Source organism: Falco cherrug, chromosome Z (assembly GCF_023634085.1).
Source record: "Falco cherrug isolate bFalChe1 chromosome Z, bFalChe1.pri, whole genome shotgun sequence".
Taxonomy (NCBI): Eukaryota; Metazoa; Chordata; class Aves; order Falconiformes; family Falconidae; genus Falco; species Falco cherrug.
In genome coordinates, this window is record NC_073720.1 from 13,363,452 (window position 1) to 13,391,118 (window position 27,667).

The 27,667-nt window shown below is 42.4% G+C and overlaps 1 protein-coding gene across 9 annotated transcripts in view; it reads right to left on the reverse strand.

The window, feature by feature from the left end:
- The window catches only part of PRLR (prolactin receptor), a 122,870-nt gene that overhangs the window by 15,730 nt on the left and 79,473 nt on the right, over positions 1 to 27,667 (reverse strand). For 4 of the 9 annotated variants that reach the window (XM_005432888.3, XM_027811105.2, XM_027811122.2 and 1 more), the window contains 6 exons: positions 12,424 to 12,490; positions 6,910 to 7,023; positions 5,741 to 5,873; positions 3,453 to 3,622; positions 2,486 to 2,652; positions 745 to 886 (listed from right to left, as the gene is read on the reverse strand). In XM_005432888.3, coding sequence (XP_005432945.1) covers positions 745 to 886; positions 2,486 to 2,652; positions 3,453 to 3,622; positions 5,741 to 5,873; positions 6,910 to 6,979 — 682 coding nt within the window. In that variant the 5' untranslated portion in view covers positions 6,980 to 7,023; positions 12,424 to 12,490. Of the gene's footprint in view, positions 1 to 744; positions 887 to 2,485; positions 2,653 to 3,452; positions 3,623 to 5,715; positions 5,874 to 6,909; positions 7,024 to 7,859; positions 7,953 to 9,065; positions 9,309 to 12,423; positions 12,491 to 27,667 lie in introns of those variants that run through there. The other 5 variants (XM_027811138.2, XM_027811132.2, XM_055699193.1 and 2 more) reach the window with 5 other exon arrangements.

The window sequence follows — 27,667 nt, forward strand, 5'->3', positions numbered from 1 at the left end:
GTATTTGTGGCAAAATATGGCCCTATTACATGAGTAATAGATATTTTCTACTATGTAGAGTAGGGGCATTGATTTTCCATATTTCTAATTGCCTAAGGCAGATTTGAGAATGTGACATTTAAGAAATATCTTTCTTCAGCAATCTCCCTGTCAAATAATGGACAATACAATTAGTGACAGCAGAATATTTGAGAAAACCTGCCTAAAGTGTCTGAAAAAAAGATATGATGTCATGCATATTTAATGCGTCCACTCAAGCCAAACAAAACACTGATTATTTCCATGTGATGGTCGCTGTGAATGTTAGGCTCTGTTAGACACAGCAGTGCTTTCAGTCCAGTGACTAATGAACAAATGAATGATTCTTATACAAATACCATTACCTGACATCTGTAGCTACAGAAGAAATCAACACGATTTTTAAATAGAGGGATGAGAAGAGTAAATTATTTAGGCACATCTGTATCAAAAGTGACTTCCTAGTAAATCCCAGCCTGTTTGTCATAGCCAGTTTCAAGCAGAGGATCCTGAGCAGGTCAAGACTGAACATGCAATTACACACAAAGGTCAAGACTGAACATGCAATTACACACAAAGTATGGTAAGAGACACTGTTCCTCCAGCACTGCGAAATGTCTGTCTGTGTGAGAACCAGGTTTTCAGGGCTGCCATTTAGGCACCTTTCACAATACTGAAAAGGCGAGACTTTAAAAACAATTAACAGAATAGCAATCATCCACTCACCATTGGGGATCTGAATGTGTTTTTCAGAGCTCCACTCACTCCATTCTCCAAGGTCCAACCTGCAACGCACCTGAACAACGTACTTCACCCCAGCTTGCAGTCCAATCAGTTTGTACTGCGTCTGCACTCCAACAGATATTGTCTGGAAAAGAAAATTGACTGGAAAAATAGTAAAGGATTGTGCCATTTTAACAAATAAACCATAAAGGATTAGGCTTGTGTCACTGACACCAAAAGGCAAGGGATTAAGTTATAAGATGTGAATTACAAAGAAGCAAAGGTAGTAACTTAACAGAAAAACTCACTTCAGTGACACTGAGATTCTGATACTCTAGAACGTATTTAATTGTAGACTTTCTGTAAATTAGTATTCCACCAGATCCACAATGCAAGGAACATTATAGGTAGTTCAATTCACAGATAAATCCTCTGTGTAACGTTTCTTAGTGACTAGTTTTAGTGCTTATTATTAAGTGCCTTCCTCAGGCCCTTTGAATCTCTCTTCAGAAGTCTTTCAAGATGCATTGATTTCTCCATTATTAAGGCATCAGCTGTTCAGGTGGCATTGAGGCCACCTGACTACAACCTCAAGAATGGTATTTTATCCTGTTATCTGTGGAAGTGCTGTGGCCCGCTCCTAGCAAAATGGCAACAGCTGGGAATGCTAATGGAAATGGGGTGTGGGTGTGTGTGTGTGAGAGTAGGACACCCCAGACTTTCTGAGAGGGGGGGTTGCCCTCAACTGGTGATGTTGAAGAGGATGATGACAACTCTTAACCCGATTAGATAGTAATTAGGGAATAAATGAGAGACTTCTGAAACAAAAAGGGTCAGCTTGAAAAGCAGTACCAAAGAAGCATGAAAATTTGTAATAGCTGGGGAAGACTGGAAAAATCAGCAGTAGCCAAAGTTTAGTCTGATGCTGTCAGAAACTTCTCTGGTAGCATCATGGCCTCTGCCTGAGCCAGACAGGGCAGCCTCCCTCTCTGATGCTATGAGAAGCTGCACACCAGACAGGGTGGGCTGAAGCAATCAGGAAACCACACCTGGGTGCATGCATGTGACAGTTTGGGTGCTTTCTCACTAATATGTCTTAGTAGACTGTAAGAAGGGAGGTGGATTCACATTAAGTTAAAGCATGTATGTCCGCTGCAGAAGTGGGTGTAAATAAAGGAGTTTGTACCCTCAGGAGGCTGGAGTGTGGCTGTAACCTACTTTTCCTGGGACAGGGGAATTTCTCTATATAGCTTATTTCTGAAATTAGTTATAGAAGTGTGTTTATAAATTTGTAGGTGCCTATTAACATTTTTAAGTGCCCAGTACTGTGATTTACCTGTTGTATTGCTGATACTGTCCTTGACTGCATCGTTAACTGATTGCTTGTTAATTACATCTTAATGAATCAATAAACTGCTTTCATCCTTGTATGGTTTAAACTGTATGAACTGAGCAGTTTCTTAGGACACTTGGGAACAGATGCATGGACAAAAATTCCAATTAAATATTGTATCAGTAGACTAAATAGGGTTTTTTTTAGTATATGACATTAGCACAATTGTACAAATACCTTCAATTTCACTGTCTCCAAAAATCATTACAATATTTTTCTTTCTTTAGTCAGACTTGGTTACATTAATTTTTCTACCCTTATGGAAACTAGAGTTTTTATAATACTAGTTAAATTCAGACAAGAACACTCACTGACAAGAGCATTTACACAATAAATATACTTTTCTATTACCTCCCACTCTTCCTTTTCCTCAGGTTTTAGTCGTAGCTCATAGTGATACACATGTGAATTAGAGCTGACATCAGACAATGGAGGTGGAGACCATTTTGCCCAAAGGTACTTCATGCTAGCAGATGTTTGTTTTTCTAGAGAGAAGTTCACAGGAGCATCTGGCTGAACTGTATAAATGAAAATTTTTCCGTTAGTGATTTAATTTTACTCTCAAAAAGGCACCTCCTTTATGGTTTTGTATTTCATCACATTGGTTTCGGATCATACATGCACTTCTATAAGGGAACAGTACCATAGCCTTTTTTTTCCTTTCTCCCTAATAATGTTTAACTGGCTACCAATTTACCACAGTATCAGCAAATCTTAGACTTTACTATGAAATTGTCGGGCTAAGGAAATACAAATCATAATTTCATTAGGCCACTTCTTGCAAAATTAGAACATCAGATATTTCATAGCTAAAAAGACTAAGTATATATCATTACAATGTGTAGATTATGCACATGCAGAAAGCATGATGGAGTTAGGAATATGAAATGCTACAAAAAGCCCACAGAGTGCTTAGGCAGTTACTTTTACCCTCCCAAGACTGCAGTGCCAGCATCCAGAAAGATGTTTAAATGTTAAAAATTTAGGTAGCTTAACCTAATTTGAAAGTTTTATAATCTGTAGTGCTAGGAACCTACAAAACGGTCATTGAGTCTAATGGAAGTACTGGAGATAACTAGAAACTGGAGCCATTTTTTTTCAGATAAATAAATAGGTAGTTACTTAATTTATAAGTAAAATGCAGTTTTCACTTGAATTAAAGATGCATATTTTAGATCAACTGTAGACAAAAATTCCCCTATAGCAAGTCAAGTTTCACATAATGAGGAAAGAAATCTCTCACCACTGCTTGTTCTGGGATTAAAAACCACATACATCTCCAACTAGTTTGTTTTCAATTTCATTCTTCTCTTCTTACCTATGGAGGTTAGATCCACATACTGAGGATCTGAACGGTTACTTCCAATCTCATTCATTGCCATTACAGTGATATTATATGTTGTCCAGGGAGTTGTGTGGTTTTTATCAAAGTAGCAGGAATTGGGACCTGATGTTTGGTAGTCTGGACATTCATAGATGTCTTCTTCACTGAAATAAAATTATTTAAAAAGTTAAAAGTTTAGGAAATTAAGCAAATCAGATAATATTCTAGTAACGACCTAGATTCAGCAAAAGAATTTGAAACGTTTAACTTTAAACCTATGTGTAATCCCACCTCTGGGGAACATTTTGATGAGTATTAAATGCTATTATCGTAAGTGCTTCATTGCTATTCTTACTGCAGTTGTTCAGGGTGAGCACTTTTGTCCTTTTTTATACATAGTATGTTGACAAAAGAATGGAAAAAGAAAATTCCAGAGACAGCATAGAGCAATATTTAAAAATGTTCAAAAGCAAGTTAAAAGGCAAATTAAATATTCATTTTGACTAAAGAAGAAAAGTTGCTAAACATCTTCTTTACATATTTCCTGTGGAAAGTAACCTGATGGGACCTATGGCAGAGGAGTGTTTTATTGATTATTTTGTTTTCAGCAAGATGTTAATTTATCTGCTTTTTAACATGATCATCATCACAACTGTCTCAACAAAAATTGATTAATTTGTGATCTCTTACCTATTAACTTTATATGGGTCTTCAGCTTTTTTAGGAGAGGGGTTGTTTTTACTCAATTAAAACTGACCTGGGTGATGTACTCAAAGCCAATCCCAGGTGTGAAGAACTGCACAAACCCAAAGCACCAGCTGAGATGGTTCAAGGATGCACTTTAGTCCCACTGTTATGTTCTATGCATTGCTAATAACAAGGTCTTTTATTTTTTCCAGGCAGTTTTGTCCCAGATCACAAAGAAAAGATGCGAGTAAGGGGACTGTGCCTGGGAGACAATGAGCTAAGAAAGGCAACCTTGTCCCAGATCTGGAGTGCTTGTCAGTACCTGGTGTTCAGCAGATTTAATGAAGTGCTCCTATCCATTCCTAAGCAGGACTGTTCTGGGCTGTGATAAGTATGACTTAAAATGTTCATTAAAATTTCTGTTTTGATTAAGATTTAAGCATTTGGACTTCCATGAAATAAAAGCTCTTTGATCATTGCTGAGCACAGTAGCTTCATTAAAGGCCGCATCTTTCCTGACCAATTAAGAGCAAATGATTTGGAGTTTATTTAACTGATGCAGGGATGTCTGAGGCTTTACCTTATCCATTCTGAACATCACTGGATTTATTCAAATGAATTTAATCCCTGAGCCTCCCTGTTTACTTGGCCCTGTTCAGAGATGTCTTGTTTTCAGGGAGAAAGAGCAGTTATACAAAGAAGCACAGGTTAGGCGAAGTTGCTAAATATACACATATTTTATTCTTGAACAGGACAAGAGAGTCACAGACTTTACCCCAACAGTAACTTTTGAGATGCAATACACACATATGATTTTACGCCATTTTGGGAACCATGAGGCTGGCGACAAATCAAGAAGGGGAAGCCAAGCCTCTCTATGGGTTTTCTCCAGATGAGTGTTTGCAGTGCAATGTAAATGGACAAGCCTCTCAGCAGGGCCCTCAGGGCACCGCCTGCCCCCGCTGCCCCACCAGCCTCCCCATGCACTGCCTGTGTCCCAAGTCCCCATCTGAGCCCACCACAGCAAGGCTGGTCTTCAGCTCCCAACAGCCCTGCCCTTGCCAGCCATGCCCACCCCAAGCCAGCCCCAGTCTGTGGGCTGATGTCCTGTCCTAGCCTGGCATCAGCCCACCCCTGTCCCCCAGGAGGTGGCCGATGCCCCCGGCAGAGTTGCCCCTAGCCTGCCCTGCTCCCTGGCAGGGGTGGGATGGGCTCTGGATGGAGGCTTTGCCCTGCTGCCCCAGGGGAGACCCCGTGGTGCCTTGATGCTCCCCTCCGCCGAGAAACATGCCATTCAGCTAAAAGCTGTCTGCCTCCTGGTAAAAGGGACAATCTACACCTTTCCCAGCACATCTTTAGACCAGTGGGTTTTAGGTCAGATGAGTTTCAGTAGGGACAGGCTGAAGGTTTGGGACTGAGAGCGGTCATCCTTTCTTCCAGTAAGGGAAAGCCATTCATCTCATGTAGCCCTTGCTGGCTATCTGAGGTTTAGCGTGGATTCATAAAATTACCTTTATAAATTAATGTTCTCATTTCCTCATTCTGTCATAATCACCACTTAATCACTTACAGAATATGCTTGCACCAGTTGTTACCTGTCCTTGCTGTAGAACAGGGTGTAACTGGTAGGAAGTCCTCCATCTGAGCCAGGCTTCCACCAACAAGAAAAGGTTTCCTTTTCTAGAGAACGACACCTTATTATCTTAGGTTTTCCAGGGTGTGATTGACCTAGGGAAGTGCAGAAATCCAGCTAGTTATATTAGAGTTGGACAATATTTTTGGTTGTTACTGTTGAATGATAGATTCAGCAAGGAATGCATTTTTGAGGACAATAAAGTTACCTGAAACTACGGACTGAATTCGGCAAATAAATCTGCCTGGAAAAAAGATCAAAATTTTCAGAAAAGTAAATATATTTTACCTCAATTTACTTCTAAAATAGCTACTAAAATTATTTTACTTCCCTTTTTCAAATAAAAATTTCATTTTTACCTAGACTTAAAAAGTGTACATTTACCTCCAAATTAAATTAAGAAGCCTGGAAGTAAATGTATAACCTTTTGTTTGTTTCCTAAAATGTCCAAAATGTTTATCTTCAGGTCATCTTAAAATTAAATTTCAACTTTGCAACAGAACAAAAATTCCACTATTTGCACATATTTGGGGTAAATTATAGGTAAGAAAAGTAATGAAAAGAAGGAATCAATGGGCTGGATGGATGATTTTGTGTATTAGCAACCTGAATGTATTCATTAATTATTTTAATATTCCCTAATAATCCAAATACATTTAAGACTATTCCCTCTTAAGACTACTTGTCATTAGCTTCTATCAAGAACATAGACTATAAATTTGCATACATTTTAACCTGAGAAGCATGTGGCTTTTCAGCCTAAGCTTACCTTTATTTCATTACAGTTCCATACCATTATCTCTAATAGTGTTACTATTCATATGATCCTAATTCCCAAGAAAGTGACAAGCAAGGAGTGAGTGCAGGGATGGAGAGAGTGCAGGGATGGAGAGAGTGCAGGGATGGAGAGAGTGCCTTTCATCATCACCACCATATAATTGTTAAATCAATAATATAAAAAGAAAAAAGGATTCAAGCCATTTTCAAAATCTCCATACAAAACTTAAGAAGAAATTAATTTAAATATGTACAGGCTCCAGTGGTGATCAGGATAGATCAGGTAAAGCCTCAGACTTTTCTAAAGAAAGTGTTTTAAGGAAAAACAAGTGTTTCAGGAAGTGGTATACTTACCAGTCAGACCCACTGCAGCCACAGCGAGCAGCAAAGTAATTTGAACTGATAATGTCAATTTCTGCTTCATGATGTCTGCTTCTCCTCAGGAGGAAATATCAGATCAAGGGGTCACTGAAAAATATACCATCATGCAAAGTCAGTAACAATGCTTAACATATAATAAGCATCACTTTGCTTGATCAAAATCCTCTTTGAATTGCAGCTAACTGATTCTTGTTCTCTCTCAAAAAGGTGCAGAAACACGTACAGTTCCACTTCACAAACAGAAAACTTGAATCACAGAGTAGTTGGTAGGTCTTCCTGAAGGTCTTTGAATGGTTAGCAGTGCTAGGATTAACATTAAAAAATCCTGCGTATTTATTTGGCATCTTGGGATACTGGGTGCTTTTCTTAAAGCTCTAACTTTTAGACTCATTAATCTACCTGAGATATCAGGTTTTTAGTAACAGAAAATACATCTTCGCTGATACAAAGAGCTCAACATACTTGGACTCTGGAACTCCTGAAAAGAGACGGCAAGTAGAAAAAACCAAAAATTTCATTAGAAGTTTAAGATTGTTGTGCCAATGTCATGACCTCTAAATATTTGGGACTGGCAATATTGAATTCAGGATCACCTGAGCTGAAGAATGCTACTCTTTCTGTGCATTCAACTCGCTGTTTTTACTGCATTTGATTTTGCAATTAATTTATCAGGTGAAAATGTAAGATGGGATGCAATTATTCCTTTTTCTTCAACCTGTGAAGGCCAGAGGCAGTGTTGCAGAACTCAGCTGAAATACAAAGGTGCAAGCTGGAAGCCAGCCACCAGATGCGGACTCAGTCCCTGCAGTGGTCTTACACCACCAGATGTCCTCAGAATTCAGGTGTAGCTCAGGGTGATCGGGAGTCCCCGTTGCTGCTAAACCTGTTCGCTCAGTCTAAACACAGAATGATTTAAAGCAAACCTTTAAATTGCGAGCGGTGCAAGAGGACAGGGAAAGGGGCAGCGGTCGGTCCATCGCAGCTGTCCCCGCCGCTGCTGCCCCTCAGGGCCGGGGCTCCTCGCCCCCTGCCCGGCCCGGCCCGGCCGCCGCGGGGGCACCGGCCCTGCCCCAGCCCGGCCCGGCCCGGGCTCCTCTCCCCGCGGGGCCACGGGCCCTGCCCGGAGCTGCCCCAGCGCCGCTGCCCGCGGGTCACAGCCCCCTGCGGGCACCCCCTGCCCCGGGGGGGGCCCTGCCCGGGCTGCGGGGGGGGAGCTGCTCCCCCGGGGGCTCCGCGGGCTGGGGGCACGGCCCGCCCCGCCGGGGGCCGCCCCGCGGGCTGGGGGAGCCGCTGCTGCGGCGCCTGGAGCCCCCCGGCCTCCCCCTGCCCCGGCCCGGGGGCCGCGGGGCTGCTGGGCTCGCTCGCACGTAAATACACGATCTGAAATACACGGTCCCTGCGGCTGCCACCGGCACCGACGGGCTCGGCCTTGCCCAGCACCGGGCCCAGCTCGGAGCCGGCTGGCACGGGCTGCACCGGGCACGGGGGCAGCTTCTGGAAGCTTCTCACAGAGGCCGCCCCTGTGGCCCCCGCCACCAAAACCTTGCCCTGCAAACACACTACATGGTTGGATTTCTCCCTTTTAACACAGCTCTTACAAAGTATTCAATAGCTGCACACTGCACCCCAGAAAACAGTGTGCCTTGATGGAAACTGAAATGATTACTGGCCTTTTCGAATGCACAGAAGTGCTAGATACTCCTGTAAAATAACCCTACTCTGTAATTAATAACTTTATGAAATTGTAGGTTTGAAAACTGTGTTTACAGCAGGGGCCCTCAAACTACGGCCCGTGGGCCAGATAAGGGCCCCCCAGGGTCCTCAATCCTGCCCCCGGTATTTACAGACCCCCCTTGCCCTCCCCCCGCCCCCCCACTTCATCTGTGCACCGGCCCCCTGGTTAAACAGTTTGAGGACCCCTGGTTTACAGTGCTACTGGGTCAAGATGAAAGTTAAATACCAATATTGAAATCAGTTGCAGTGGAGCAGGGTTGAGGTAAAAATATCCTAACAGAGTTCTAGTTCTTAGATTATTTTCTCTGACTTTTTTTGCGCTATGCTGATGGATAAATTTCTTGAGATTGACAGTGAAGGCTACTCAGTTCTGCACAGATGGAAAAATTTCCTACCTGTAATGTTTTAAGGCTTGCAGGAATGGCAACAGCTGTATAGCACCCATGGGCAACTACATTATGTCCACCACAAGCTTTCCTTGTGCTAGAGAAATTTACCAGTCTGTACTGAACAAGATCCACGTTCCCACTAGTTATGACGATAAACAGTGTTTATCTCTCAGGCCTGGGAGAAGGCAGTTTAAGGAGTCTCAAAACACCACAGTTCATTAACATCTGAAAGGCTGAACTACAGCTGTATGAAACCAAGTACAAATAAAGAACTTGAGGCGGTTTCCTCTTGCCCTGTCACTTGTCACCTGGGAGAAGAGACCGACCCCCCTGCCTACACCCTCCTGTCAGGCAGCTGCAGGGAGCCACAAGGTGCCCCCGAGCCGCCTCCTCTCCAGGCTGACCCCCCCCAGTTCCCCCAGCCGCTCCCCACCAGCCTTGTGCCCCAGCCCCGGCACCAGCCCCCTGCCCGTCTCTGGACACGCTGCAGCCCCTCTGCGTCCCCCTGGCAGTGAGGGGCCCAACCTGAACACAGGAGTCGAGGGGCGGCCTCGCCAGTGCCCAGTGCAGGGGGACAGCACTGCCCTGGCCCTGCTGGCCACGCTGTTCCCGGCACCAGCCAGGGTGCTGCTGGCCTCCTTGGCCACCTGGGCACACGGGGGGCTCATGCCCAGCCAGCTGCCGACCAGCCCCCCCAGGCCCTTTCCCCCCAGGCAGTTCCCAGCCCCCTGCCCCCAGCCCGCAGCGCTGCGGGGGCTGGTGTGACCCACGGGCAGGACCCGGCACTCAGCCTGGTTGAACCTCACACAACTGGCCTGGGCCCATCGCTCCAGCCTGCCCAGACCCCCCTGCAGAGCCTCCTGCCCTCCCGCAGATCAACGCTCCCCCCAGCTGGGGGTCACCTGTGAACTCACTGAGGGGGCACTCGGTCCCCTCACCCAGATCGTTGGTAAAGATATGAAACAGGACTGGCCCCAACACTGGGCCCTGGCCACCAGCTGGATGTAACTCCATTCCCCACCTCTCTCTGGACTCAGCCGGCTCTTAACCCAGCACAGAGCACACCCACCCAAGCCACGAGCAGCCCGTGTCTCCAGGAGAATGCTGTGGGAGATGGTGTCAAAGGCTTTACTAACATCCAGGTAGACAACATCCACAGCCTTTCCCTCATCCACTTGGTGGGTCATCGTCTTGTAGAAGGAGATCAGGTCCATCTGCCTTTCATAACCCCATGCTGGCTGGGCCTGATCCCCTGGTTGTCCTGCATGTGCCACGGGATGGCAGCCAGGATGATGTGCTCCATAACCTTCCCTGGCACCGAGGTCAGGCTGGCAGGCCTGTAGCTGCCTGGATCCTCCTTCCTGCCCTTCTTGTACCTACAAGACTGGTGTCACGTTGGCTGACCTCCAGTCTTCTGAGACCTCCTCACTTAGCCAGCACTGTTGATATATGATGGAGCGTGGCTTGGCCCCACCAGCTCCCTCAGTGCCCTCGGGTGGATCCCATCCAGCCCCACAGACTGGTGTGTCTCAGTGGAGCAGCAGGTCACTGACCGTTTCCTCCTGGACTGTGGGGACTCCATTCTGCTCCTCCTCACCCTGTCTTCCAGCTCAGGGGCTCAGTACCCAGAGGGAACCTGGGCTTGCTGTGAAAGACTGAGGCAAGAAAGCATTAAGCACCTCATCCTTTTCCTCATCCTTTGTGGCAGCGTTCCCCCCCGCATCCAATGAAGGATGCAGATTATCCTTGGCCCTCCTTCTGTTTCTCATGTATTTGTAAAACATTTTTGTCATCTTTTACAGCAGTGGCCAGCCTGAGTTCTAGCTGGGCTTTCTCCTCTCCATCTTCCCCCTGCATAACCTCACGACACCGCTATAGCCCTCCAGGGTTGCCTGCCCCTTCTTCCAAAGGTGGAAAACTCTGCTTTTTCCCCCTGAGTTCCAGCCAAAGCTCTCTGCTCAGCCAGGCTGGTCTTTCCCCTGGTTTGTCTTTTGGCACATGGGGACAGGCTGCTCCTGAGCCTTTAGGACTTCCTTCTGGAAGACCGCCCAGCCCTCCTGGACCCCTTGGCCCTTCAGAACTGTCTCCCAAGGGGCTCTGTCAACCAGCCTCCTAACCAGGCCAAAGTCGGCCCTCCAAAGTCCAGCCTCTTCCTTGCTTCTCCGAGAATTAAAAACTCAATCATCTCATGATCGCTATGCCCAAGATGTCCTCCAGCCACCACTTCACCCACCAGTCCCTCCCTGCCTGTAACCAGCAGGCCCAGCAGGACATCTCCCCTGGCTGGCTCACTGACCAGCTGTGTCAGGAAGCTAGGGAGTTCAGACATGTCCTGATCTGAATTTCTTGTGACTGATTCCAGGTGGCTACTTTTAGCATGTAGGTTTTGTGGAGTGCTCTGTGAGGATGCTTAGTTACTGCTGTTGGCTGTGTAGGGGAAGCTAGACATCCAGTTAATTTCTTGGGACCAAGCACTTCACATTTCTGTGTTGCATAAATTGGAAGCACCTACAAGTTCTTTTAGATTTCATGAAAAGCCTGTATAAGCGTTTCTAATATATTTTCCCTAAATTTCTCTCTTAAACAAACCTCCAAATAACCCTTTGTAGTCCTTCCTTTGATTAGCAGTCAACACATGACAATGAATCGAACAACTTCTCTCACACATGGAGATGTGCTTCTCAGTATGAAAGACTTCAGTCATTTTTGAAAACAAAAAATAATGAAACTCCAGATTCTTCAAAGTAGACACTTATTTTTCCATCCAAGTGTTTATGTACTCAACTCATATTGATTTTACAGAAATGACCCTGCAACTTTTAAAACTCTCAACATCTAAACCGACAAGAAAAGCCAAGACAAGAAAGCATCATCATCCCTGCTTTACACATGGGGAACCAAGTCACAGAATGATCAAGTACTTTGCTCAGACTTACGCTAGAAATGTAACAAAAGCTAAAACCTGATCCTTTCATACTAGATTTTTTTCCTTTTTCTCTTCTGAGTGCCATCTCTACTGTTTTCCCAATAAAATATATTCTAGCTAATGATAGCAATCTTCTTCTATCGGTCTCATGGATCCTGAATTTTCTTCCCTGGTGATCTGTATGTTTAGCCATAATTTCAGGATTATTATTTTTATAGCAGTGTTTTACAGACAAGAAAAGCATAAGCTTTAAAGAGTAAAATTTTAGAGTTTGAAAGTTGGAATTCACATTAGAACTTGAAAATTGCTTTTGAAATATGATGGAAGTTAATTTCTACCAACTACCAAGCCCAACTCCACAATCCTTATCTTGCTATAATAATTTTAAGTAAGATTTATATATAGCATAGTCATGAAATATAAAGTCCAGTTTCCTACCGAAAGGATTCATGTGTGTGAGGAAGATTTTTGTTCCTCTTTCATGAATGTCAGATCACTTGATAATCTGCAAGAAAAAAATATTCCAGGGTTAGTATATCATTGCAAGTATCAGTAATTTATTCCTAAAACACAAAGAAAAAGAAATTACTCCTTATATTAACTGATTCAGATACTGACAGTCTAAGTCAGTTACATGTAAACACTGACAGCAATAATGACTATGGTAAAATAGTGTGTTACTGTACACTCTTTATCTATTTCAATAAAAGCATAACATTTTGTAGCAAGTTAGGATGCAGCTTAGACTTACCAGAAGACTGTGCTAGGCTATCTGATTAAAGGCTAATCACCATCTACAAAAAGGCCATGACAGGATCAGATAAAAACTGATGGCACTGGGGGAGGAACCTTAGCAGCATAATGGGGTGCAAGGAATCAGCTATGCCAGACTGCTAAAGCACAGTCAGACCACTGTCCCTTTGCGTCTTGTGTGAAACCTACCAGGAGGAGCCAACCTAACAAACCCCCTTCCCCACATCCCTCACAGAAAAAGCAGGTAGAGCAATCGTTAAGGGAGGAGTGTGGGGAGGAAAGGAAGGGATCAAAGTGGACTGGGGAGACACACGCATGGGAAAATAAGGTGAAAAGGAGAAGAAAGGGGTCAGTTAAGTGTAACTGGTGACTTGTCTGACCGAGGTATGTGCCTCATCACTGCAGCCTGCCCTATATTCTCATTAAGCCCTATTTCTAACTACCTTCTGTCTGGGTGTGCTCCGTTCTGAGTGGGTGCATTTGAATGCTAATGAACTTTCAGCTGGATTAACCACTGAGGAGTGGGACTGCAGGACTGCAAACCTCCAGGCTCCTATGCAGCTCTCCTACAACTGGGGAGACCCCAGATCAGGGGCCAGCTACCGGGTTGTCTGAGCATCTAACACCAGCTACTAGAGTGATCCGGTTTTGGTTTTTTTTTTGGTGTGCAAATACTCACATACGAATGTGTAAATGTCTACATTTTGTCTTTGTTGTGTCTGACCTCTGTGTGTGTTTCTTGTGTCTGTGTGCTTATCGTCAGCTTCACTACTGGCAGAACCTGAGGATATGGACATAGAGCAGCCTCACATACGTGGACTACCTGATTCAGCTCCCTCTAACAGACTGAAAGTAAATGTTTTACCAAAAAAAAGGCCACTACGTCTATGTCATAGTTAACCCCAGGCAGCAGCTAAGTACCATAGAGCCATCTGTTTACTCCTCCCCTCCGTGCCCACCCCCGACCCCCGCCCCTTCCTCCAGTGGGATGGGGAGGAGAATCAAAAAAAGTAAAACTTGTGGGTTAACAACTTAATAATTGAAACAAAGTAAAGTATAAATACAACAACAACAAAACCAACAAGAATTGTAATGAAAAGGGAGATAACAAGAGAGAAAGGAATAAAACCCAAGAAAAACCCAAGCAATGCGCGATGCAGTTGCTCACCACCCGCTGACTGATGCCCAGGCAGTCCCCAAGCAGCGATCGGCAGCTCCCAGCCAGCTCCCCCCCAGTTTATACACTGAGCATGATGTTCTGTGGTGTGGAATAGTTTGGGTCGGCTGTTCTGCTGTGCTCCCTCCCGGCTTCTTCCACACCTGCTCCCTGGCAGAGCATGGAAAACTGAAAAGTGCTTGATTTAGAGTAAGCGCTACTTAGCAACAACTGAAAACATCAGTGTGTGATCAATGTTATTCTCATACTAAACCCAAAGCACAGCACTGTACCAGCTACTAGGAAGAAAATTAACTCTATCCCAGCTGAAACCAGGACAGTTTAACTAGCTGTTCTTTATCATCCTATCTGAATACACTGCTGTGAAGAAATAATTTAGATGAGGTTCAATGGGCAACTTACCTGCCACAGCAAGAAAAACTACACATTAAATTACTAACTTTGAAGTTACTAACTTCATTTTACTATTTCTTACAAAATCTCTCTTTAAACAATTTGAAACAAAGTAGAATATTTTTACAACTAACGTTAAGAATGGTCTGTATTGCCTGGAGACCAGGTGGGAAGCTGTATTACTCAGTTACCAGGGTATTCTTTTGTTTGGCTCCATTTCAGTAAAGCTACTGAGAACAATAAAAATACCATGAAATTATTTGGCAGCTAGACATTATGCTGTTACAGAGGATCAGATTTAACTGAGGGTGATAAATGGTTTCTTTTTTATGTGCATATATAAAATGTCATAGAGAACATACAACTGAATATGGCAGAAAATGTTTGCAGTGAAGTTACTCAACTATGACATAAGGTGAAATGTATTTTAAACACGGAGCTCAATAAATGCTCCCTGTTTTAGAAAGGACAGAAATCTGGTTGTCAGTGTGCATGCTGGGAACAGTTTGTCTCAAGACTGGCTAAATGGAATTCTTCCAAAACACAAACTGCCTTGTAGATTTAGATCACTTCACAGAGACATTTTAAAATTATGCAATTGTTCCACGTTTAAAAGGAAGGGTAGTTCTAAAGAGAAAATGTATGGTTATGATCACTAGAGAAAAATAAACTTTCCCCTACTTCTGATTTCTATTACTTATTTCTACATCAAAACATACAGTTCTAGTCTACCAGCAAATTTTATTCTGCTTTCATGACTGCTTTCTTTGGGAAGTGACATCATGAACTGGTGACACATCTCTACATAATATGACTCACATAAATTGTGGTATTTACCAAAGCTGCAGTAGTGCCGTAAGCACTAGCTTGCTCCTATCGGTGATCAGAATGGATCATGGTAGAATTGACCTTACCTCCTGCATTAACCCAGGCAATCTCTCACCCAAGTATTTGATATGAAATAATCACTATTCAAATCATATTTATTATGACAGTCCCGAGAACAAAGATAGAATACCACTGCTTTAGCTACTATCCAAAGAAGAGCTTCTGCTCTTAAGAACTGAAAAATGTAAACAACCAATTAATAATACAGAGTGGAAGAAAGGGATATAACAAGCAGGTCAGAACTTGAATAGTTTTTGATTGAAACTAAAGATTATGTTCATCACAAAAGATTTTCATAAAATCACACAAACTGGAAGCTGACTATGAAGAATCAGTTTTAGAAAATTCAGTTCATAATGAAACTTTACTGTCACAAATTCTTTTTCAACTGATGCCAATGCATGCAAATTTTCAAAATTCCAAAATGAAGAAATAACACCAAATATCAACATGAAGCATTTTGTTTTGAATTTTCCCAGTAGAAAATCCTCGGAAATTTAAGCCAATAATTGCAGTTTTATTATAATTTTTTTCTAATGAAAACATGTTGCAATGAAAAATTTCCCATAATCTTTAGCTATACACAGAATTTCAATGAGCAACACAATGGCACAAAACGTCTTGCTATTATGACATTTCTGGTGGAAGATGTTGGTGTAGAGGTGAGGAAGTTTATTGTGGAGAGATTAAAACAGACTTTGAAAGTAGTACAGGGAACACAGTAACAGAGAAGTGTGAAAGGCTTATGGAGTCAAACTGAGGAAAAACAATTAGGAAGGACACAAAAGGGAAAAAGAACAAATAATCTGTGGTACTGGGCAGTAAAGAGTCAGATAAAGTTGTGATTTTGAAGGTATTCCAGTACCCCTTTTGAATTTCAAAGCTCTATTCACTGGATGCCATCCCCAAATAACCTTTTCTTGGTGAACACAGGGGATGAGGTTGGGTGGAGGGGAAGCATCTTCCGCATCCTAGTGCCTGCCAGCATCAATCGGGTAATGAAGAAAACTGTGACCTTAGCTTCAGCACAGTTTCCTTATTCCCTCCCACTGAGACAGTCGGTTTTGGCTAAGTCTGTGTCTGGAGGCTCTCTTCAAAGCTTTAGGACTGTGGTAAGACTGTAACAGAAAGAACCTGGCTGCAGTGGAATAAATGTTCTTGTTCAATCACAAGTATGCTCAGCAATTAACAGTATCAGTGGGAGCTGAGAAAATTATTGGACAAATAATTGTTTTCTGTCTCAGTGTTCCCTTTTTCAGGAGGTCCTCACTATGAGGTCATAGAAGTAGCTGTTTCTTTGTCTTTTTCCAAGTACATGTTGTACATTTAGACTTGAATTGCCTAAGTGACTGTAGAATTACTCCATAAAAGAACAATTACAAAAAATTACTTCTCCAATCAAGCTGATATAGACACTCAATTCCTATTATTTGTGAACATGAACATTTCTCAAACATAATCCCGAGCTTCAACCTTGTTGATCGAAGAACTTTGTGGTTGCAGGCTAAAGGCTACCACTAATGCCATACACAGGTCAAGCAGCACACTGGTTAGCTAAGGGAATGAAACAAAGTTATCCAGGTAATCCAAAACAGAGCGAAAAATCTTGTGTCACAATTACTTGAGAGAAATTGCTGACGATAATGGGAATAAAACAATATTTAACCTTCAACCTTCACTTTCCTGAGCTTAAAATGATTGATCTTTTTGGCACTTCTAACCTAGGGCATGATCCTCCCTTTAATATAGAAATATGTGGATATGCAGAGAAGTATCTTTACCATGCCTAGCTCTAATCTTGGTGGCATTTTGTAGAACTCCTCTGGTACCTAATTCCTGAGTAGACTACTGCTATAATAGATTTTATGAACAGATTATTTTCTACAGGTTTTTACCTAGGTGGCATTAATGTCTAATGTCAGTAAAAAACCACACAGCTTCCTTATGAGGAGTGCCTCATTACAGAAAGTCAAATGTTCAAACTACTCTGAACTCTCTACATGCCAAACCAGTAACATTACCAATACTGCTGTATCACAACCCTGGTAAGTTCCACACAGATGCTCATCTCCCAGAAAAAAAAAAAATCTTTATTTAATTACAGTTTTGCAGTGGAAGAATACTGAAGCCCCCAAGAGCTGCAACATGCATTCTGAAGGAACTGAATTCACCCTTTGATCAGGAGTACGACTTTCCCTTCTAATTTCTTCACAATGAATATATAAATTGAATGAAGTGTAGCACTGATCTGATCTACCCCCCATCTTCATCCCAGGCTGCTGTTCCTTGGACATTCTCAGTCATGGTGAACTGTGCTTTAGATTTTTTGTGTTTTGCAGTATAAGGAAATGACCCTGAGGTTGCAGACCATAGTCTGTTATGTACTTGTTTACAGCATAAGGACTTACACTGTGATCTCTGGAGGTTAAAGGTAAATTTATTAATGTATTCATTCATTAACCCACTCATTCATTAACTCACTCACTCTGTTCCTTAGAAACTTCAAGGACAGTATTGTGTCTCCTACTGATGAATCCACTTCTAACAGGTAATATCTGCATCTCTGACAGAATAAATAAAATGTGTCAAGAAACAACTTGAAGAAATTAATTTTGCAGAGAGAAATCTTCATTGTGCAGCAAAGGCAAACACATGGCTTAACGAATAAAGATTAACTTAATATGGGATATTAGGTTTCAGGCTATGGATGTTGTTCCATTTTAACAAACTAAGGACATAAGGATGCCTCTCCCTTACCTCTGCTGTAACACCAAACATGTCCAATCAGTTTTAACATGAGTATTTCAGTTCACCCTACTCCTCTGTGGAGTTTGCATACTTCTTGGTTAAATAATGAAGAAATAGGTACTCAACAGAATTTGGGGAAGAAAAGATTTCAAGGAATAAAAAAATATATTCTGTACTAGGGCAAGATCTATTTTAACACTGTTCTTCAATATGTTCCTGGTATTTGGTGGAAAGACTCAGAATGAAAGGAAGAACTTTGGTTATAACATGTAGCAGTGCATCTGACTACATCTGTTTTTTCAGTAAATGTTCTTGGTTCACTTTTTATTATATAGCCTCAGTGGCTTTGAAATTTTTCTTTCTTTGCACTGAGTCTCAGATTCGATCTACGATGCTTAGTAGCCTTAATATACTGTGTAATGACATCACCTTGGAACACTGGAGTCAACACTGGAGTCCTCTGCCTTTGAAATGGCATACTTCTTCCAGATTATAAAACCACTATCCAATTAAGGGCCAAAGGGGAAGGTATGAAGATGGGGTGTTGGAGTGGTCAATTCAGAACTGCTTGCAATCAAAATCATCTGATTTTCACCTTAAAGAAAACTCTGACCAAAATTCAAAAGTTTCAATAACTGCAGGCAGATAAAGATGACTTTTTATGACCAAGTACCTGAAATGTCAGGTCTGCACATATTTTAATCAGACAAAGGCTATCTAACAAAAATGTCAAAAAAAGAAAATTTGAAGGTAATAAATCTGAAACGTCAATGGGATTTATTTTAGAAGTATTTGATATTTACAAGGAATCAAAGAAAAGGCCTAAGTGTCAGGAACCTTCATGCTTGCCCTCTGTGTGGTGGACTTCAGGGTAAATTGCAGCAAACTAGCAGATCTTACTAACAGTTGAAATAATTTTAAGCATGGTAATTTAAATAATTAGAAAACAATGATCGGCCTCTATAATTAACATCAACCAATTTGATTCTATATCCCATTACAATCTACCTTACTTAGTAATATTTTGTAGGCAACCAGTTACACAATCATAACTCATATAGTAAAAACATGGATTTTCTGTCTAATCCACAATATTTCTTCCACAATCCCTGAAATAAAAACCTTATGCTGACATTTATTAAATGGCAGGAGGAAAAAATGCCATCACTGTAGGAATTACTTTAGGTAATAGCAACACAAGCTTTTAAATCCTTACTTACATAAAGCCTGACCTTTTCACTTGATATAAAAGTCATTTTTATTGAAACTTGGATCCACACTTCAGTTATTAATGTTACCTGTATCTTTTCAAGTTGCCTTTTCAGTGATGCCTTTCACAGTCATATGCCTACACCTTCTTGGCTGTATGCCCTAGGTAGCAGGATATTTTATATAATTTAAATGGAAAAATCATTAAAGAATAATATAGTCATGTTTTTAATTACTCTTTTATTTTAAATCTTGAGTTGCTTCCCTGACAGCATGTTGAATATATGATCTGATGCTGCTTAATAGATACTGGTAACAGCCTTTCAAATCCAATCCAGGTCGATTAACTGGGCATGGTAAGAACTTTGAGCCAGAACAGTCAGATCTCTGCCTCCCTTAAGCTCTTCTTCCACCTGAAATTTGTGCATCCTTCAGAGTGCATGAGAAGAAGATGCTTACATCTCTAACAAGGCCACCAATGTAGCAGTCTTGGGGTGGCTGTCATCAGCATGCAGAACAAAGCATCTGTGAAGCAGCCTAAGCACACAGAAACTACTAGGCAACTAAGAACCAGCCACAAATTGGGTAGGAGAGGCACCTTTCCTTCCTCCTCCCTGGAGTTTTGTCCCAGGTGCAGGTCAGAGAGTGCAGGATGAAGAACTCACTAGCTGGATGAAGAACAGGTTTTGAGGGCTGCCTTGAGATGGTCTTTCAAGACAGCTCAAATAGCAATAGGACCTTAAGAGGGCACGTTAGTTGCAGGCAATATGGATGGGTAACTGGGGCATTTTGAAATCTTTAGATGTAAACATGCATTTTAGAAATAAGTAGACCAACTGAATCATAGAAGTCCACTGGGTTATAAATACTGTTTTTCTGCTTTTTTTGCTCATATGTCTTCAAACTGATTTCTACCTCAGTTTCAGAGCACTAGCTAACTTTAAACATTTGCTGTCTTACTTTTCATTTACATAGCTATCTTTTATGTAGTATGCTGACTGGTATAAAAATTATTAGCTGTTCAATAATACAGATCAATTCTTCCTCATGGTAAAATGCTGCTGAATAACATACACTAATTACACACTCAGTTCAACAGCCACCTCTGACATGTTCCTAAACTGCTTCAGATATCTATAGACAACGAAGCAGCATGCCGAAGCAAACCTCGTTTCTCCAACCCGGACTATAGTGTGAGCTACTCAGGACAGGCATCCAGCATCACAGACTGGGAGTCCAAGTAGTACAGATCTGAACACACAGCTGCTAACCTGACATATGGATACGTTACTGCCCTTTGACAGAAGCTGAAAGTGCAGTCAGAGTGCTGTGCTATCCTATACAGACAGGAGACAGGTAATGCTCCAGTTGTGGGAAGGTTAAATAAACACAGTAACATTTAGCTGCTTGTCACAGCCCATTCTGATGTGAAAACCAGATCAAGAAGACAGGCTTTTTAATAGAGATTCCTCGTACATCCCTCCTCCAGTGGTGCAGAAGAACACTAGATCTCTGAGTTGTTGCTGTTCATTGCATTTCAAAATCTACTCCACTATTTCAGTTTCCAATCCTAATTTCATTGTTCAACTCTTTAACTGCTTAAACAAAATTAATTCTTTGGAAGGTGAAACTGGTACCTGAAAATACTGATGTATACTTAGAAGCACAGGAAAGGAAAAGCTCACAAGCTCTTTTTTACACCTCAAGAGCTCTGATTTGAGCAGAACTGCTTACTTTTTATACCTGCATATGCCCGGAATAGTTTCAAAATTATTGGTATGCAACAGTATAAACAAACAGAAAATCTCCAAATCAAGGAGTGCACGATAACAACCACATTGCTATCCAGAGTATGACCATTTGTTCTCTTTATCTATTTATTAGCTTAAGCTTACTCCTTTTCATTTTAATTCTCAATATTGAATCACCTTGTCCTTCAAGTGTATTCATTCAAATTCACAACATTCAAAACATTCGAAACACAACATTCAAAAACGTAAACAAATGTTGTGGTTCCTTTTACAGGATCACATTCTGAGCAGACACATCTGTGAGACTAGATATACATGAATATTTTCTTTGAGCATAGTATTAAAGCTCTATTACATGTCAATGATGTATTCATGGGACAACTGCAAATAGCAGATGCAAGAAGGAAGCAGTCTTAAGACCGTTTATGTGGCAAAAGCAGGACTCTTCTACTGAGGAAAAGGCTAAGACTACTGGTGATTCAGGAATCATTCATTATCCTATTTTTCCATGTGATGGCTTTTTGTGTCATTAATACTACATTTTCTTCACATGCTCCATATCTGATAATTTCATCTGTTAAAACTCACTTACTTTCATGAGAATTTCACAGGCCAGCAGATCTATTTTTTTGGTGTTATTACCAAGCATTATTTCTAGGCATGAAATGTTTGCACTTCACAACACTCAGCAATCAAGGATATGGCCTTAGTCCTTTACTATGCTGTCTGTATGAACCTCTTTACTCCTTTGAGAGTCCTATATATATCTAAAATTTTTGAGATTTCTTAGTCTTCTCTGTGATGAAGGTAATGGGAGTCACCCACTGCTTTATTCAAAGTTTTCTTCAACCCTAGGTATTGTAGCATCTGAGGATTTTTTTATAGTATATTTTATATAGTATATGAATTGCTAAATGTAAAATATAAAATATTAAGCGCAGTCTTAAAACAATAGCACACTAAATGGATCTAAACTGAAAAATTATATGGAGTGATTCCTGACTTAACGCAATTTTTTCTGAAATTCTTCGGGAAGCAAGTATTTTCCTGCAGGAATCTGAAGGCTTCGTAGCAGCTTCTCAAGGTCAGTTTTGTTAATGGACTTAAATTCACTAGTATACACTCTAATATGAAAACAATTTTATTTCACTGAGTTCATGCATTTTTGCATTCAGTGAATTAAATACTCAAACTAATCCATTACTAGAAACTACAAACGACAGGAAACACTTCATGCTTTTGGCACCATGACACGGAAAATACTCCAGGTTATGGGATAAATGCATTGATTATATATGTAAACAATCAGCAGGAAGCACTGCTAGCACCAGTAATATCATTATTATAAAAAACTGCAGAAATACAGTGGGCAGCTGTTAAAATCAGAGGCATTTCAGCAGGCTGTTTGCAAGTGAAATTGGTAGGAATGTCCTCTCCATTGGTTCAAGAGCTTTAAAAGTAGGCACTCTGCTGCTACTGTGTAAGACCTGATACTGTTTTTACTTTCCTCAGTGAAAGCACAGGTTCTGGAGCCCAAATCTGTGGATAAGAGGAGGAAAAAAATTACCAAGGGCAGAGAATCACGGAGGATACAAAGCCTTCCAGGTACCATCCAAGAAGTGGGGAACACAGAAATAAGTGTCAGAAAGCAGGTGTATGTTCTGCTGACAAACAGGAAGAATTAGAACTCAGCTCCAGAGTTCTGGTCCCATCCCTACAAATAGGTCAGTCTCTGACATCTTGGACATCTCTTGCCAACCTGCAAAATGGGCAGACACTAAATCTCACCAAGAGGTGTATCATTTTAACTACACTTATACTTATCATGTTAATTGAAATTAATGTTTCCAAGATGCTTTGAGGACTTTCAATTGAAGGGATTATCCATACGCAGAATTGCTAGTAGCAATTTCATTATAAATAATTTAAACAAAAAATATCCAAGTGGCAGGAATTTTAGTAAACATTTAAAACGGTCAAAGAATGGATGAGGTTGGAAGACCTTTGGAGATGCTCTAGTTCCACCTTACTGCTCAAAGCAGGGTCAACTAGAGCAGGCTATCCAGGGTCATGTCCAGCTGGGTTTTAAATACCTACCAGGACAGCAATTCCACCACCTCTCTGAGCAACGCTTTCCACTGGTTGACTGCTCTCACAGTAAATAAGTTTTCTCTTATGTTTAAGTGGATTTTCCTATACCTCAGTTCGTGCTCGTTTCTTCTTGTCCCTTCCCTGGACGCCACTGAGAAAAGCCTGGCTCCATCTTCTTTACCCCTGTCAGGTATTTAACCCCATTGACGAGACTCCCCAAGCCTTCTTGTCTCCTGGTTGAATAGTTCCAGCTCTCTCAGCCTCTCCCCCTGGGAAAGATGCTCCAGTCCCTTAATTACCTTAGTGGACCTTTGCTGGACTCACTCCAGTATGTCCATGTCTTTTTTCTACTAGGGAGCCCCAGACTGGACACAGCACTCCAGGTGCTTTAAACTTAAGACTGTCTTAACCCTCCAAGACAACACTTGAAAACCAAAGTTAAAATACATAACTAATTCCATTCATTGAGAAAGGGAGACATTATGAGGCCCGTTCTGAGAAGAACTTTGCGTTCTCTATGCTTATTTTCCACTGGTGAGTATGTATAAGAACTGGCACTGGCGTTCAGGAAATTCTGGTTCTAATCCTGAATCTCTTTTTGTTTTCTTTTATATGATATTTTTCCATTAGTCAAAATCTGATTCCTTTTTTAGAGGAACTGTGTTCATAACAAAACCAGCAGCCAATGACCAAATTCCTTTACAAACCACTTTATTTTTTACTTTACAGCCAAACCATTAAATAAGTCACATAAATTCTCAACCTGGGAACAAACTGTCATTCTTCAGAAAGTTCATCTATTTGTGTTTGGCTAAGTGCATGGAAAATAAAAGCTTTGTCATGTCTTGGGTTGTTGGTTTTTTTTTTTTATTCCCTCCATTAGCATGCAGGTTGGTAACCCGTAACAAGAATTACATGCCTGGTGTTTCTATGAGTGACATTTTCAGTTACTGCACTGAAATTACATCCCAGAGCATTTTAATGATTATCACTTTATAAAAAGCTCAGAGTGACAGCATATTTCTCATTACTGAGGAACACGAGGTTTTGTTCTTTTTAGCATCTACAAAATGTGCAGGTCTGTGTTTTTCCTGCAGCTGTACTCAAAGAACCATGTTTGACATTAAAACCCAGCAAAGCCTCCTACTTACATGATGGAAAGTAGCACTAGGTTATGAGGTCCGGGTGCAGTGCCTGACCGTGGTGGGCTGGCTGGGGCCGGCTGCCAGGAGCCCACCCAAGCGGCTCCATCCCTCCCCTCCTCAGCTGGGCAGGGACAGAAAATCCACGGAAAGGGTCTGGGCGGAGGTGAGGGCAGGGACAGGGGCAGGGGCAGGGCGCTCGCCCGGGCAAAACAGGCTCGAGTCGGGGAAAATGAATTTATCACCAATCAGAGCAGAGCAGGATCATAAGAAATGAAAACTGAGCCTTGACACACCTTCCCGCCACCCTGCCTTCTTCCCAGGCTCAGCTTCACTCCTGACTTCTCTCCCTCCTCACCCCTCGTGGTGCCGGGGGATGGGGAGTGGGGGCTGCGGTCAGTTCACACCTCGTGTCCGCCGCTCCTGCCCCCTCGCCCCCTGCCCGGCCCGGCCCGGCCGCCGCGGGGGCACCGGCCCTGCCCCAGCCCGGCCCGGCCCGGGCTCCTCTCCCCGCGGGGCCACGGGCCCTGCCCGGAGCTGCCCCAGCGCCGCTGCCCGCGGGTCACAGCCCCCTGCGGGCACCCCCTGCCCCGGGGGGGGCCCTGCCCGGGCTGCGGGGGGGGAGCTGCTCCCCCGGGGGCTCCGCGGGCTGGGGGCACGGCCCGCCCCGCCGGGGGCCGCCCCGCGGGCTGGGGGAGCCGCTGCTGCGGCGCCTGGAGCCCCCCGGCCTCCCCCTGCCCCGGCCCGGGGGCCGCGGGGCTGCTGGGCTCGCTCGCACTTAAATACACGATCTGAAATACACGGTCCCTGCGGCTGCCACCGGCACCGACGGGCTCGGCCTTGCCCAGCACCGGGCCCAGCTCGGAGCCGGCTGGCACGGGCTGCACCGGGCACGGGGGCAGCTTCTGGAAGCTTCTCACAGAGGCCGCCCCTGTGCCCCCCGCCACCAAAACCTTGCCCTGCAAACACACTGCACTAAGACACTGAATTGAGGTGATGGTCTCTGTGCCAGCTGTGAATATGGCAGCACAGAGGAAGAGAATACACATTCCTGTTCTTGTAATGATTTATGTACCATCCTTCTCAGGCCAGGAGATGAGGTTTGAATTACAGACAGCTAGTATGAAACAAAATTATCTTCAAATAATTTCATTCCACACAGTGGTATTGACCTACGTTTAACAGTGCCAGGGCGCGATGAGCGGCTTAAAGACATTGCTTATCCCTTACACCCTCAGTTGCATTAAACGTTGGGCACTGCTAACAGTTTGTGCACTTGAATATAAGTCTGTAATTTTGTGAGAACAAAAGCTCTTTCAGGGACAGTTTTGCAATACTGAGTCAACAGGAATGAAGTTCTAAACAGTGGCAATAGCACATGATTAAAGCTGAGACCAGCCTGGAAAAAAACCCATGTTCTCCTGTGAGCAGTGGAACTAATGAAGGCTGATTTTCTAAGAATTTGTTTCACCCTGCCACTGTAGTGCCAGCTTCCCACTTCCTGACATCCTCTATGATGCTCCCTTGACAGAGAGACTGAAAGCCTGTGGTTGGACTGGAGATAAGCTTACAACGATGGGGTGGCTTCTGCACAAGTGCACTTCAATGGCCAGCATGCATATGCTGGTGGTCTAATGGGCTTTTGCCAAATGTTAACTAAATGTAACTAACTTTTGCAATGTTAACTACATTTTGCACAATTTTCCTTCCACACAAGGAGACATGATAATTAAGGTCTCTTTTCTCCATTCATTTGGCAATTTTCAGAGAAATTGTATGTTTCTATTATCTTTGGGAATTCTACTCTCTTTTAAATGTATTTTACACTCGACAACTGGATAATACAATATTGGAAGGAACGGGACCCATAGATTGTGAGATCAGTTAGCCTCACTTCCTTAGTAAACCAAAAGCAGTTTCACATTTCAAAATCTCCAATGATTATTTTGTAATTTTAGATCAATTTTAATTTTATTTTTCTAGCAAGTCTGTAACATTGTTTCTGTTCACTGTGATCACGCAGTTCTCTTCTATGGGTTGCCACCTGAGCAAACAGGGCATAGGCTTCTAAAAAACGTGTGGACTACAAATTATTGCCTCACTTGGATAAAAACAGACCTGCTTGGTCATTTGCCTAGAAACCAGGAGGCATAAATTAAATTACCATCTCATCCTAGGGCAATTCTATCCCAAATCTCTTATTTCTTATGGCATAGAGTAATCTGGGCTAGAATTTTCTCTACACCTCTTGTTTCCATTCAGGCTATGAATGCAAGAGTTACAGGGACAGAAATAAGATAACCAGCACAGAATGGGACTGTAACTTACTGTTTAGGGTACTTGGTTGGGAAAGAATGAGGTTGGCTTGTTCCTTGCCCAATTTTTCTGTTTATTGTACAGTGTCTGCTTAGTGTAAAATACACAAAGAGATCTGGTGGGCAGGAAACACAGTATTTTAGCATAGCAACACAAAGGAATGTGCAAGACAGCTTGGATCTGAATTCAGAAGTGAAAAGTGATTTGCTTCTTAACTGGTGGTGAGGATCAACTACAGTTTTCTACAGTAGTTGAGGAAGAACATGAAAAACAAAGGATTAGCATGACTGATCAGGAATTGCCCTTGAGCCCTGTCTACCTTGCTTTGCTGGTGACAAATACACAAAGAAATGTCAGAGAGATAGGCCAATATTTTTATTTGGACAAAAGGCAACAGGAGAGGTTTGGAGATGTAGATTTATGGATAATCACCACAGAGACGACAGATGGAGTTGTCTATTCAAATGAGATGAAGAAAAAGATGTGGAGGGAAATGAGAGAGGATCAAGAGTAGACACCTGCAGAGAAAGAAGAGAGAAGACATGTGGTAGTAGTCAGGAGAATTATGGAAGACAGAGGTAAATAGGAAATTTCTGTCTCCTGTTGTGTGTGTCTATAAATGCAACACAGAAGGGAAGGGAGGCTGAGATGAAGACAAGAGAGTTGTAGGGGAAAAGGGACAAAGCAACTTGTCTCTTGCAATTATTTTTAGAGAGAAATCAATTATTTAGCAATTTAATTGATATTTCACAAGCTGTGTATTAAATAGCAAAAGTTTGCATAGGGAGAGCTTGTGGAGCCACCATCCTTGGAGACTGAAATTAGCCACCTATCTGTGTTTATCAAATTAGACATGCAGAAGCATGTCCATTCCAAAGAATTATTCTTAAAACAGTCTTGAAGAGCAAAGCAATGGCATTTGCCTGAACACAAGTTAAGAAACTCAAAAAAGCTAGTTGACCTTAACTCTAGAGGTACCAGTATCTATTTAAGTTAGGCAAGTGGAAAACCAAACACCACATGCTTGTTTAGAACTATTTTAAGTGCTCTGAACATGTGGAGCTACCTAGTATGCAGTGAACAAACCTGCAAGGTTTACAGTTAGGAAGCACGGCGTCCACATATTCTCCTGCATGTGTTAATTACCTGAGCTAGATGTGGCAGGTAAGTCTTATCACCATGACTAAAAAGATCAGTTAAGTACAAGCTGCTGA